Genomic DNA, 15283 nt, shown 5'->3' with positions numbered 1-15283 from the left:
AAGGAATGTGTGAACAATTAGTAAGCAAACTGGCAAGCTAGTTATTTCTGACAATTCATTCCAATCTGTTAGCTTGACAATTAGTATATACAAAGTTGGCATGGTTTGTTAGTCAACTAACGTTAGCTCGCTAAATGGTGTGTGTTATGATCCTGTGCAGAAAGTACAATAGACATTCATATTCGTGTTTACCGGCGGTAGTAACTTAGCTTGCAACTCACATTCTCTGATCTTTCAAACTTATCATCCTCTTCATTGAAGCAAACTAGTCTTCCGTTTCCCCTGAAATACACATATTGGAATAATACAGTCAGAACAAAAAAAGAAACACAATAACGTAAACTACTAGTTAGCTACGGTTAATCGAGAAATGCACGTTACGTTAGCTCATGGTTAGCAAGTTAACGTTCGTTAGTTAGTAGTAGAAGAGCAACACAAAGTATACGAACTCCTATCAACAACTACTGAAACACATGTTCAATCATTAAAACAGCTAAATCAACAACCACTATATACATTGTATCATGTCATTATAATATGATTAGTTAAAGTACGATTTTACCATGATTTGTTATCCAACAGCGGACTTCTTGCATCTCGCTAGTAGTATAACCCTCGTGTAACTGTGTTTGTACGTCATCAACAATAGACGTTTGCTGCCTTGCACATTTTGACTTCCGATTGCTGCTGGCTAGCTAAATATGATAAATACACGCAAGGTATGATAAGTGTTATTGTTGAAATGAACGTTGTATTAGCTATGTAATGTATTTAAATTAATAGTTGGCGTAGCTATGCGTGAGGGGTGGATTATCACATTTGTTTTGAAACACTGAATTTGGCTTTGGAATACCACATTTCTATTTTGCGTTGACATTGACGGTTAACGTCGCTAGCTGGCATAGGCTAGCTATCAGCAACTAACGTTAGCTAGCTATCATGCACTTGTTTTGAAGGAATTGATGATGCGACATGTTATTTGTGTATCTAACTAACGTTAACTAAAATCATGTTGTAGTTAGCTATATATTCATCCCTGCCAGTTTTGTTAGTTTTGCATAGCCTAAGACATGTTAATCACGTTTCTAATGATGGTCGGTATTAGCTACGGCTCTCCATTCTACACATGCATGGAGTAGCGAGATAACGACATAACTAGCTGCTGTTGTTCCATTAATTGGTCGCCTTACTTTGCCAACCAGCCCAGGTAACGTTAGCAGGACAAGTTAACCCCAAGAGCCAGTATCAAGGCATATTGATTACTGAAGCTATGCAGTATTGCTAAACCTTTCACCATTCCAGATGTGTAATTTCTCGTCAGATCTTTAGCAAACAGCACTCTGTGATATGCAGTCAAAAAACCTCCTTATTGATACAGCCTAGTATCCTCGACCTAGTTGTCATTCATAGGGGTCATATGTAAATCAATGCCGTATCATTTCAACCTTGATGAAGGCTTCCAAAGCGGTGCTGATAACAAATAGGTATCTTGTGGGGATGTTGTTTTTGTAGATAGTCTGAGTATGGGTGTTGCCACAATGCATTTAGTCTATGTTTTTATCACTATGGTCTTTGGTGGTCTTCAGTTCAGATTATGAGATTCAAGTAATGAGACCTTTTAGGACCCTTGCCAGTTCATGCATATTTAAGTCATCTGGATTACATGTCGTATCCCATCACCCAACACTCCTCCAGTGTGACACATTAATATTCATACATGTCTTCTTGGCTATGCTGGTACTGATTAGTGACAGTGTCTGAGTAGCTAGATGCGCATGATCACACGTTTTTCATTGTCTCAGTCATTGTTTAGGTTAATTCTTTTTGAACTGCTGGACTTATACCTGTCATGTTTTGTTATTGCTCTAGGTCTTTCCAAGTGAAGAAGCTGGAGAAATTAAGATCATTTGAGACTTTATTGTGCAATATTTTGGACCTGGCCCAGCCTTTGTGAGGAGCAGAGGAGTCTGAGTCCAGGCTGAAGATGGTCTGATGGACCGCCGCTTTTTGCTGACCTTCCTCTTCTGCTCAGTCTCGTGGATTTTCTTCTGGGAAGTGTGCTGGAAGAAAGGCAAAGAAAGTCAGATCGAAGAATGGATTCAAGGCCACAGTCTCTCCGAATACAAACACTTACTTGAAGGTCAGTTGAGAAAATATACGCCACTCTTTGCGATGATCCAGTGTTTATGAATGGCATGGAACATCTTCAGTGGCAGTTTGGCATCTGAACTATTGCTGATGGGAAGGAGGCTAATTGAATTGCAGCCAAACACAGTAAATCTTAATTGATTTGCTCTGTAGTTAATGCACAGCATCCCAGCTCTTTTACAACAAGGGGAATTTATTCTCTTTGAATTTTCTAATCCGTTGGAGTTTGCACAAATGTCTACCACAGTTAAAAGGGCGTTTTAACGAAGGTTAGGCCAATGGGTGAAATTCCTTCTCGACAGCTTATCTTCAGCCATTGGTGTAACTTTTTGTAGTGCCTGGGGTTGTTGTTTCAGTGATTTAGGGCCTTCTTGTTTGCAGGTAAGAGTATATTCTTGTGTTCGCCTCATTCTGGTAATGTTGAGGTGTATGTCTTTGTGACAAGGCTATAGACTAGAATAGATCCTCTTACTGGCATGTCTACTCTGCTCTGGCTGATTTGTCTGCGTCTTTGTCTGTCTGTGTGTGTAGATGTGGAGACTCTGGAGGAGCTGAGCCTGAGTGTTCTGACTCGTCTGGAGGACGTGGTGAGAGAGAAGCGGCGCTGGAGGGACATCGCAGAGGCTCACATCCAGCTGCTGCGAGACTTTGCCTTCCAGGAGTGGCTTTGCTCTCAAAGCCTTGAGCACTACTATCATACGTAAGCATACCACCACCATGTTATTAGCACAGTACTACCTACCTCTCACCTGTCATGGGCAGATTCAAACTCATCACATAAACACAACTAACATTACTACACAATTCTGCACTTACATCTTACAGAATTCATTTCGTGAAACACTGAGAGGTCTTTCTCTTTCTCTCTTTCACTGAGAGATAGGCTACATGAATGAGAATAACAACCATAGAACAGATACTGCTTTGTGTCAGCTTTTTTGTCCACTTGGGAGCAGACTCCCCATTCATGGCTGGCTGCGCTTGGTGACACTGAGCTCAGGAGGCTGCAGTGTTTCAGAGGGTCACTGCAGTAATGAGTGCTCTTAAGGGGCTGTTACACATACGATATAGTAGTCGATGTTCTGCAATCCTATAGATGTGGGGGTAGCTCTCAGTGGACTGAGTTGAACTGTAGTCAGACTGAGCCGATAGGCCTTTCTGTATAATAGTATAACCTTGTTTTATGTATTAATTCATAAATAAAGACAAATGTTTTCTATTTTCAGTTGTATCACATTCATATATTTTATTGTGATACATAGGTTAGTCATACAGAGGGGATTGTAAACTTGACTTCCTCTTTGCAGATTGTTCAGTACAGTATGAGCTCAGGTCTGTCTGAGCACTGGCTCTTTACCTAAAGTAATGTATTGTAAACATGAGCAGCTGGGTTATAGTGGTTATTACACTGTGTTTATTGTGGCTACAGCAGCTGTCAACCCTGGAAAGCTTTTGCTCCTTGAGTAGATTACAATGTACCATTTAATACATGTGTCATAGGAATACTAATCCATTTTCATCATGACTCACTACATACTACACTATGACTATCTGGCTTTCTGATGTTTATATAACTCTTGAAGAGGCAATCTGCGATTGCTACATCCATTTCTAGACATTTAAATTCATGATTAATTTGCATAGATTCTTGAAGAATATAACTTATAAATCCCTCATGAGCGTAGTAAAATGTTCTTACCCCATCAGAACCCAAAATATAAACTTGTTCTACTCCTTTGTTTCTAAACAAAGTAATTGTAAACAAACACTGTATTGGCTCAATATGGTTAACTGTAATTTTGATCTCATTTGATCTCCTTGCATCCATAGCTTTGTCTATGAATTTGAGTGGTTACATTTCTCCAGCCCCATCCCTCAGCTATTTACCAAATCAGGGGCGGTTTGACCGTTTTGTTGTTGTCTAAACTGCAGATTGACCCTTTTTAATGCTTAATGTAACTTAGTAGATCATCTTACGTTTACTGTGGTGCAGTGCAGAACAAGGTGATAAACCAATATTTGCTTTACGTGCACGATAGAGTACACAGAAGCCTATTTAAGGCACTAGCTAACAGACCACAGCCCTGTTTAAAGCCAGGTTCTTCTTGTTCAGTTGTCCTGTGTAAGACTGTGGCCATGCTAGAGGTGAAATGAATACAATTGACAGTTTATTTCTCTGTTTGACCATATTGCACTGTGGTCCAAATGAAGACTGAAGACCTTGGGTTGTATGAATTTGGATGATCTAGCCCAGTTTGACAGCCAGTTGCAGCTCTCTCTGGCTGCGTGGGGATACTACTACGAAGACTACATCAAGCTGTCCACGGGCGTCAAGGTTCTCCAGGCCTCTAGGGGGAGCCGCGACCAAGACTACGAGATCCAACTAGTGCACAACCTTGCTGAGAGGCGGCTGAATGAGAAGTGGTCTATCGGTGAGTGCCTGATCACTTTGTACACATTGTTTGACAGGTGTTGGAAAGCTTCTGCCATGTATTGAGACTTAGAGTGACTTCAATAGTTGTCTGTAGAAGATACTGATGTATTGCAAGGACCTAGCGTTTCACTGTTTTATCAAGCAATAGCCACACAGATGAGCAGAACTAGGTGAGAAGTTGACTGTTACTACATAGTCATGCTGAAACAATAAGTGCAATAACTGTTTCATGGATGTGTGTGTGTGTGGGAGTATGTGTGTGTATATGAATGGGAAGGTGACTTATATACATATACAGTACCAGTCAAAAGTTTGGACACACCTACTCATTCAAGGGTTTTTCTTTATTTTTTACTATTTTCTACATTGTAGAATAATAGTGGAGACATCAAAACTATGAAATAACACACATGGAATCATGTAGTGACCCAAAAAATGTTTAAAAAATATTTGAGATTCTTCAAAGTAGCCACCCTTTGCCTTGACACCTTTGCACACTCTTGGCATTCTCTCAACCAGCTTCATGAGGTAGTCACCTGGAATGCATTTCAATTCATGATTAAACATTTGAACTTGAACACTTAGAGATTGAACACTTACACGGAACCCAAACCGGCTGCGCGCGTGCGCCATCGTGCATACATTTATTTTGTCCCCCTACACCAAACGCGATCACGACACGCAGGTTAAAATATCAAAACAAACTCTGAACCAATTACATTAATTTGGGAACAAGTCGAAAAGCATTAAACATTTATGGCAATTTAGTTAGTTAGCTTGCACTTGCTAGCTAATTTGTCCTATTTAGCTAGCTTGCTGTTGCTAGCTAATTTGTCCTGGGATATAAACATTGAGTTGTTATTTTACCTGAAATACACAAGGTCCTCTACTCCGACAATTAATCCACACATAAAACGGCCAACCGAATAATTTCTAGTCATCTCTCCTCCTTTCAGGCTTTTTCATCTTTGAACTTATATGGTGATTGGCATCTAAGCTTTCATAGTATTACTACACCGACCGGCAACACAGTTCATCTTTCAATCACCCACGTGGGTATAACCAATGAGGAGATGGCATGTGGGTACCTGCTTTTATAAACGAATGAGGAGATGGGAGAGGCAGGACTTGCAGCGCGATCTGTATCCGAAATAGAAAGGACTTCTATTTTAGCCCTTGGCAACGCAGACGCTCGTTGACGCAATAATTGAATAACATAGATTTATAAATTTATTTTGCGACGCGAACGGTGTGGTCAGCCTATTAGAAATTGTCAATATATGTGGTTACATTTCAGTTACATTTCAAAAAAGGAGAAATGTAATATTTAAAGATGAGCTGGGTTGGAGAGGCCTATGCTGCCACCTAGGGCTGAGCGATATATCAAATTAATTCAAATGAATGTTTTTACCCGATATTCCAAATCCCTTTATTGCGGAATTATTTTTTTGTTGTATTTTTTGTTTTTATGAGCGTTTATGTCCACTTGTTCTCATGTTGTCTTTTTGGTCTCGTTTGCTCCTTCTGTGCTGTGCACCTTCCCATTTCCACCAGAGATCTGTATATAATGACGAGATGCTCATGTCTCCACCCTAACAATGGTAGTTGTTGTCCCGCCTCTTTCTCCAAAGCCCCTCCCCCTACCACTCACAACAACTAAGATGGGAGATCACTTCTTCCTCTCTGACAAACGGTTTCAACTCGCTATTTGAGGTTTGGACCAACGGAATCGTTCATATGGACACCGAAACACATTGAGACATTATTTTACTGTAATAGAGGAAATGTGAACCTTTCGAACCATACCCTGTTTATGTTTCAACTCCTTACATTTCAAGCAGAGCAGACACTAATAAAACGGATGTACCAATTAACAATTATTCTGGAAATGTATGCTCAGTTTGTTGCACGCGTTACGGTACCACGTATCAGAGAGGTGCGGGGGGCTTCCTTAATCGACATCCACGTCTTCGGTGCCCTGGGAACCGTGGGTTAACTGCCTTGCTCAGAGGCAGAACGACAGATTTTTACCTTGTCCGCTTGGGGATTCAGTCCAGCTATCTTTCGGTTACTGGCCCAACGCTCTAACCACTAGTCTACCGAAGCATGGAAGTGTGATGGTGTGGAGGTGCTTTGCTGGTGACACTGTCTGTGATTTATTTAGAATTCCAGGCACACTTAACCAGCATGGCTACCACAGCATTCTGCAGCGATACGCCATTCCATCTGGTTTGCGCTTAGTGGGACTATCATTTGTTTTTCAACAGGACAATGACCCAAAACACACCCCCGGGCAGTGTAAGGTCTATTTGACCAAGAAGGAGAGTGATGGAGTGCTGCATCAGATGACCTGGCCTCCACAATCAGCCGACCTCAACCCAATTGAGATGGTTTAGGATGAATTGGACCACAGAGTGAAGGAAAAGCAGCCAACAAGTGCTCAGCATATGTGGAAACTCATTCAAGACTGTTGGAAAAGCATTCCAGGTGACTACCTCAAGAAGCTGGTTGAGAGAATGCCAGGAGTTTGCAAAGCTGTCATCAAGGCAAAGGGTGGCTACTTTGAAGAATCTAAAATATATTTTGACTTGTTTCACACTTGCTTTGGTTACTACATGATTTCTTGTTCAAATATTTTTTTATTGAACACACAAGAATGGTGTATAGGTATTTTGTAGAAAAGACAAGTATGCAATTCTTATCTAAACATAAAAGAGCAGACAGAAACAAAAATACCCAGAGTTCTAGGTCCAAAGTAAATAATACAAAAACAGAACAAGGACAGGTAAACAGAAAGAGGGCAGATGTCACCCTCATACACCCCACCCCCCCATCCCTCCCCACTGCTTGGGTGCCGTGGCAAGCACATGCCGCCCAAGGGTAGATTCAAATATTACAATTGAGAGTGTGTTAAAATGTACAAATTCAGAGCCCCGACTGGTCCAAGTAAGAGAGGAGAGGCTGACAGATTTGATCAAATGTTGATCATTTATTGTTTTTTCCAATTCCCTGAGCCATAATTTGGTAGAGGGAGCTTCCTTCCTTTTCCAAAACAACAAGATACATTTTTTTGCCGAAATGAGACCGTAAGAGATTAGTTGTTTTTGCGGGTTGGTTAATCTGTTTAGGGTTTCAGACACTCCCAGGATGATCAGAAGCGGGTCTGGGTCAATTGAAGTCTCCAGAACTTCAGAGAGGATCCTAAACATTCCACACCAGTAACCATACAGGTTAGAGCTTAGGGCAAAGCAGTGGAGTAGTGTACCCTGCACAGCATGACATTTATCACACATAGGGGATGTATCAGGAAATATCCTATGCAGCTTAGTTTTGGAATAGTGTAATCTGTGTAATAACTTCAATTGTATAAGACAATGTCTGGAGTTAATGGAGCAGGTGTGGATATACTCCAAGCTATCTTCCCAGTCTGCCACATAAATGTCAGTCCCTAGCTCTTCCTCCCACTTTGCCCTAATGGCATCTGTAGAAGGTGTGCTAACAGATTTAAAAGCGTCATATAGACAAGATATTCGTTTGCCTGCGTTGGGGCATATTTTTATGCATCCGTCAAATATGGACGGTTTAGCATTCCCAAATGTTGGAAGATGTTTTCTAACGTAGTCTCTAATCTGTAGGTATCTGAAAAAGTAAATTCTGGGAAGATTATAGGTTTCCATCAACAAATCAAAGGAGGCCATATGGTATTGCTCCCTAGTTCTCCCCATCACTCAAAGGTGTTATCAAGGTTAGATGGGGCAAAGGAGGGATTCCTGGCAACAGGGAGTAGGAATGATATTGGTCTAAGGTCAAAGTAACTGTGCTATGTATAATAGGATTGTTACTATAAAGTAACATCTCCAACTTGACAGGTGACAAAATCACAGCGCCAATAGAGAAGGGGTGGCAATCCTCACGCTCCATACTAAACCAACTGGATGACAGAAGTGCGTCATCCAGCAGCAACGTAACAGCACGGAGGTTAGCGGCCCAATAGTAAAATATAAACATTTTGGAGAGACAATCCTCCTTCCATCTTGGATTTACAGAGGTGTTTTTTACCTATCCTGTGTGTTTTATAATCCCAGATGAATGGATTGATAATTGAGTCCAGTTGTTTATGAAAGGAYTTAGGTATGAATACTGGGATTTTCTGGAATAGGTAAAGCAGTTGTGGGACGAAGATCATTTTAATGGAAATAATTCTTCCGAGCACTGAAATTGGGGGAGTTCTCCAAAATTATATGTTTGCCTTGAGGGGGAAATTCTCTTTAAATAGTGAGGGGTATTGTTTGGTAACTACAATTCCTAGATAGGTACATTTTTCTGAAGATAACTTAAATGGAAGAAGTTCTAACCAAGAGGTGTTTTGCAACCATATGGGCATTAATTCGCTCTTGTTCCAATTTATTCTGGATTCTGAGAAGGTACCAAACACATTAATAAAATCAAGAATAGCTGGAATACTAGATTGGGATTCTGTTACATAGAGGAGTATGTCATCTGCGTATAGTGAAATCTTATTTAGAGTATCTTTAGTATTAAAGCCGTGTATTGCTGCATGAGATCTGATTGTCTGAGCGAGAGGTTCAAAGATTAGAGCAAAAAGCAGAGGCGACAGCGGACAACCTTGCCTTGTCACTCTATAAAGGTTAAATTGTGGCGATTGGTTAGTGAGTGATTGGTTAGTAAGTTTTCTCGCACAGGGGTTCCTATATAAAAGCTGGATCCGCTTTGTGAACCCATCTCCAATATTACGTTTCTGTAGGACCTTGAATAGATAGGACCACTCAACTTGGTCAAAGGCCTTTTCGGCGTCCAGAGATATAACGGCAAGGTCCACGTTGGATAACCTCTGGGAATACATAATGTTGAAGAGGCGCCTGATATTGAAGAATGAGTTTGTTAGGGATAAAGCCGGTCTGGTCCGAATGGACCAATTTGCCCACTAAAGTGCTAACCCTATTAGCAAGAGTTTTTGCTAAAATCTTTTGGTCTGTATTAAGGAGAGATATTGGTCTGTATGACCCTACCTCTTCCGGATCGTTACCCTTTTTATGAATAACTGTAATAAACGCCTCATCCAAAGTAGGTTGGAGAGCTCCATCCTCATTGGCCTGAACCAACATTTTGTGCAGGTAGGGGGAGAGCATGTTGCTGAATGTTTTATAGAATTCACCAGGGAATCCATCTGGGCCCGGGGTCTTGCCACTCTTTAAAGATGTAATTGTTTCTTGAATTTCTCGAAGAGATATTTCCTTATTCAGTAGGTTGGAATCTTCCTGGTTTAGGGCAGGGAGATTACAGTCCTCCAAAACGTTTTTCATAATTAAGGGGTTAGGATCTGCTTTAGATGTATATAGATTCTCGTAAAACTGATGGAATCTGTCATTGATGTCCTTGGGGGAAGAGAGTAATTCTCCAGTTGCAAATTTTACTTTGTGAATCATTCGGTCACACTCAGTTTTTTTAAAGTTGTCTGGCAAGTAATTTATGTGGTTTGTCACCAAATTCAAAATATTTTTGCTTGGCATAGAGCAAAGATTTAAACATTTTAGCTGAGAGAATCTGATTATATTCATATTTTAAAGCGGTAATTTAAAAAAATGTTTCTCCATAGATGGATGACTAGCATTCTCCCTATCCAGTAAATGAATTTGTCCCTCCAATTCTAATTTTTTTTCTTTCTGTTTTGCCTACTTCTGGCAGCCTGAAAGGAGATCATACAGCCTCTCAAATATATATATATATATATATATATATATATATATATATATATATATATATATATATATATATATATTTATTTCACCTCTATTTAACCAGGTAGGCTAGTTGAGAACAAGTTCTCATTTACAACTGCGACCTGGCCAAGATAAAGCAAAGCAGTGCGACACAAACAACAACACAGAGTTACACATGGAATAAACAAACGTACATTCAATAACACAATAGAGAAAAAAAGTCTATATACAGTGTGTGCAAATGAGGTAAGATCAGGGAGGTAAGGCAATAAATAGGCCATAGTGGTGAAATAATTACAATTTAGCAATTAAACACTGGAGTGGTAAATGAGCAGAAGATGAGTGTGCAAGTACTGGGATCTTCAGTGTTTTCCACAATAATGCAGGGGAAGTCTCTGTGTTGTCATTGGTATCAAAGAAAAATGTAATTTGGTCTTTAAGATGTTCACAGTGTTGGTTCTGTGAGGAGCTGAGGATTCAACATCCAGACCCTCTCGTTTGATACGATGTCACTCAATCTCAGGGAGAAGGTGAGTGGACTGTGGTCAGAGATTATAATATCATGATACCTTATACATTACAGGTATAAGCTTGAATAGGAGGTAGGGGTTCGCCGGGTAGAGGATCTATCCAAATATTGCTCTCGCACACAGTTAAGGTCCCCTCCAATGACCAGGTTAGTATGGGAGATATCTGGAATCAGGGCAAGGACTCTTTTGAATAAATGAGGGGTTATCAATGTTTGGCCCATAGATATTCAGTAGTTACAGAAATAGAGTGGATCTCTCCTATTACGATCACATAACGACCCTCTTTATCCACAATAGTGGTTTTATGTAGAAAGGGAATTCCTTTCCGTACCAGAATCGCTGTGCCTCTCGTTTTGGCGGATAAGTTAGAATGATACACTTGCCCCACCCACCTACATTTAAGTCTGCTATGAGAATTGTTTTTCAGATGGGTTTCTTGCAAAAATATAATATCAGACGAGAGTGCTCTCAAGTGGGCTAGTACCTTACCTCTCTTAATTGGTTCGTTTAAACCCTTGACATTCCAGGAAGTAAATGTAAGCCCCGCCTTCCTCTCGTTTGTAGTTCCTATGGTGGCCTGCATAACATGTAACTCAAAAAGGTAAGAAAGCGCACCAAACCATCACGATCAGCATATGTAGCACCTACATATGAGCAGTATCCAACCAACCCCTCCACCTGGCAAGCACCCTTACTCTCTACCCTGTCCCCCAACTTTCCCCAACATTTACCCTCCCCCTCAACCCACCTTTAACAGGCATACACAAATAGGAGAGAAAAATACAAATAAACACACTGTCTGGCCGATGCCAAAAATGCACGGCGCGACCTCAAACGAGAGGTAAAACAAAAATAAAATCCCAACTATACTTTCTCCTCTCACTATCCTAGAACGTCTACTAACATATGAACTGAGGAGGCTCCAGCAAATAAATTGTTCATTTAGCATCTAATAAACCAAAACAGAATAATTTGCAAAGTAAACATATTGTGCACTTAAGTGTCATCCTGGGTCGATCCCTGAGGTAAGCAAGATAACAGAGCAAGGTTATATTGCTAAGCAATGCCGGTCTAAACATAAACCATCAACAACCGATATAGACAGAGGTACATTTACATATTGTGGGTTGGGAGATCGGAACATGGATTTTGCTCAATTCAACGTACCCCCCAATCAAAAATAAATAAAATATATATATATCCACACCACATACACACACACACACACATGCATACACACACAAATATATACATATCAACACAAACATATTTATACAAAAAATAATAATCTAAATTAAACATACATACATAATAATAAGAATTAAAATGCTGAGAGAAAAAAATGAAGTTCAAATAATATTTATATGTACACACACCTACACATATATACACAAACCCCACAGAAGGCTGGTGGGTACCTAATGGGGAGAGCGGCCCGCTGTAATGACAGAAGCAGAACGGCAGAGCGGCCCGCTGTAATGACGGGAAAGCGAAACTGGATCAGGAGCGCCACTGTAATGACAGGAGAGCAAACGCAGAGCGGCCACTGTAATGACAGGAGCAGAACGCAGAGCGGCCCGCTGTATGACAGGAGCAGAACGGCAGAGCGGCCGCTGTAATGACAGGAGCGCAGAACGGCCCGCTGTAATGACAGAGAGCAGAAGGCTCTGTAATGACAGGAGCAGAACGGACAGAGCGGCCCGCTGTAATGACAGGAGCAGAACGGCAGGCGGCCGCTGTAATGACAGAGCAGAACGGCAGAGCGGCCCGCTGTTAATGACAGGAAGCAGAACGGCAGAGCGGCCCTGTAATGACAGAGCAGAACGGCAGAGCGGCCCGCTGTAATGCGGGAAGGCAGACGGCCAGACGGCCCGCCTGTAATGACGGGAGCAGAACGGCAAGAGCGGCCACTGTAATGAAGAGACAGAACGCAGAGCGGCCACTGTAATGACAGGAGCAGAACGGCAGAGCGGCCCCTGTGATGACAGGAGCAGAACGGCAGAGCGGCCGCTTAATGACAGGAGCAGAACGGCCCGCTGTAATGACAGGAGCAGAATGGTCCTCTGTAATGACAGGAGCAGAACGCCAGACGCGGCCCGCTGTAATGACAGGAGCAGAACGGCAGAGCGGCCGCTGTAATGACAGGAGCAGAACGGCCCGCTGTAATGACAGGAGCAGAACGGCAAAACGGCCCGCTGTGATGACAGGAGCAGAACGGCAGAACGCCCGCTGTAATGACAGAAGCAGAACGCCCGCGTGATGACAGGAGCAGAACGGCAGAGCGGCCCGCTGTGATGACAGAAGCAGAACGGCAGACGCGCTGTAATGACAGAAGCAGAACGGCAGAACGGCCCGCTGTAATGACAGAAGCAGAACGCCAGAAACGCAGAGAACGGCCCGCTTGATGACAGGAGCAGAACGGCAGAGCGGCCCGCTGTAATGACAGAAGCAGAACGGCCCACTGTGATGACAGAAGCAGAGGCGGCCGCTGTGATGACAAGGAGCAGAACGGCCCCCCTGTAATGACAGACGAAACGGCAGAGCGGCCCGCTGTAATGACAGAAGCAGAACGGCCCACTGTTGATGACAGAAGCAGAGCGCCCGCTGTAATGACAGAAGCAGAAGGCCCACTGTGATGACAGAAGCAGAGCGGCCCGCTGTGATGACAGGAGCAGAACGGCCCCCTGTAATGACAAGAAGCAGAGCGGCCCGCTGTAATGACAGGAGCAGACGACCAGAGCGGCCGCTGTAATGACAGGAGCAGAACGGCCCGCTTTAATGACAGAAGCAGAACGGCCCGCTGTAGACAGGAGCAGACGCAGAGCAGGCGCTAATGACAGAAGCAAGCGGCCCGCTGTAATGACAGAAGCAGAGCGGCCCGCTGTAAGACAGAAGCAGAGCGGCCCGCTGTGATGACAGAAGCAGAGCGGCCCGCTGTGATGACAGGAGCAGAGCGGCCCACTGTGATGACAGGAGCAGAACGGCCCGCTGTAATGACAGGAGCAGAACGGCCCACTGTGATGACAGAAGCAGAGCGGCCCGCTGTAATGACAGGAGCAGAGCGGCCCGCTGTGATGACAGAGCAGAACGGCCCGCTGTAATGACAGAAGCAGAAGCGGGCCGCTGTAATGACAGGAGCAGAACGGCCCGCTGTAATGACAGAAGCAGAGCGGCCCGCTGTAATGACAGGAGCAGAACGCACAGAGCGGCCCTGTATGACAGAAGCAAGCGGCCCGCTGTAATGACAGGAGCAGACGGACAGAAGCGGCCGCTGTAATGACAGAAGCAGACGGCCGCTTAATGACAGAAGCAGAAGGCCGCTGTAATGACAGAAAGCAGAGCGGCCGCTGTAATGACAGGAAGCAGAACGGCAGAGCGCCGCTGTAATGACAGAAGCAGAGCGGCCGCTGTAATGACAGAAGCAGAGCGGCCGCTGTAATGACAGCAGAAGCAGAGCGGCGCCGCGTGTAATGACAGAAGCAGACGCGGCCCGCTGTAATGACAGGAGCAGAACGCAGAGCGGCCGGTTAATGACAGAAGCAGAGCGGCCCGCTGTAATGACAGAAGCAGAACGGCAGAGCGGCCCGCTGTAATGACAGGAGCAGAACGGCAGAGCGGCCCGCTGTAATGATAGGAGCAGAACGGCAGAGCGGCCGCTGTAATGACAGGAGCAGAAGCAGAACGGCACAAGACACCAACATGATATCCAGGTGTCTGATGCCACCCCATCTGCCCCGCCCCAACCATCACCACCAGTCCCCTGCAAATAGTAAATAAATGGTATGATAATAAGAATAATGTAAGAATTGAGAAATAACGAAACAAAACAAAAATGGGGGAATATAAGTATATCCATCCAAAAGTGTCAATGATCAAACCTGACAAGCCACTCAAATAGGCATCCTCTAAACTCCAACGACAGGTCAGTCTGCCAGCTGGAATGAAAGTGAAATGAAAGCTCTAACCGCCCTCCATTGGCCGGCTCAGCATCTTACATGTTCGGGAGCAACAATAAAACTTCAGTCGGCAGACCGTGCTGAGACAGTTTATTAAGGTCTCATCCGCTATGGCATAGTATGGATTCGAGTCCATGAGCACACCACACCCTAACACACAATGACAAGGCACTCTAAACTTCTCTGCATCCAAAACCGAGGAGAGATCTTCTCACCAGAAGGAGGGGTAATTCTGAGTCTGACAGGGAAGAGCAAGGCTGGGCGAAGATGGAGTTTGTAGAGTTTGGTCATGACATCTCTGTAGCCGGCGTGATGCTTCACCACATAGACACGGAAGGGATGTCCTTTATGTAACAGGTTACCCCATTCGAGCCTCGCACAGGATAAGATCCTTGGTCTTGAAACTGTGACAACTTGGTGAGGACATTGGCCCGGTCCAGGCACGGGGACAAGAGATGATTACTGGGTGAGGAC

General features: G+C 43.4%; 2 protein-coding genes across 5 annotated transcripts in view; one reads left to right on the top strand and one right to left on the bottom strand.

Annotated features, from left to right (window-relative positions):
• vash1 (vasohibin 1) overlaps positions 1-15283 on the bottom strand; it is a 541933-nt gene that overhangs the window by 18090 nt on the left and 508560 nt on the right. For 2 of the 3 annotated variants that reach the window (XM_070443355.1, XM_023986582.2), the window contains exons 1-2: positions 563-626; positions 222-282 (exon numbers count right to left, since the gene is read on the bottom strand). The gene's annotated coding sequence lies outside the window, so the exon portion shown is untranslated. Of the gene's footprint in view, positions 1-221; positions 283-562; positions 627-15283 lie in introns of those variants that run through there. The other variant, XM_070443356.1, reaches the window with a different exon arrangement.
• The window catches only part of LOC111963258 (apoptosis-resistant E3 ubiquitin protein ligase 1), a 39723-nt gene continuing 25091 nt past the window's right edge, over positions 652-15283 (top strand). The window contains exons 1-4 of one of the 2 annotated variants that reach the window (XM_023986578.2): positions 652-719; positions 1870-2140; positions 2680-2848; positions 4360-4580. In XM_023986578.2, coding sequence (XP_023842346.1) covers positions 1993-2140; positions 2680-2848; positions 4360-4580 — 538 coding nt within the window. In that variant the 5' untranslated portion in view covers positions 652-719; positions 1870-1992. Of the gene's footprint in view, positions 720-1869; positions 2141-2679; positions 2849-4359; positions 4581-15283 lie in introns of those variants that run through there. The other variant, XM_023986581.2, reaches the window with a different exon arrangement.

The sequence above is a fragment of the Salvelinus sp. IW2-2015 genome, linkage group LG4q.2, assembly GCF_002910315.2.
Source record: "Salvelinus sp. IW2-2015 linkage group LG4q.2, ASM291031v2, whole genome shotgun sequence".
Taxonomy (NCBI): domain Eukaryota; kingdom Metazoa; phylum Chordata; class Actinopteri; order Salmoniformes; family Salmonidae; genus Salvelinus; species Salvelinus sp. IW2-2015.
The sequence above is the reverse complement of the archived record's forward strand: the minus strand, read 5'-3'. Positions and strand labels throughout refer to the sequence as shown.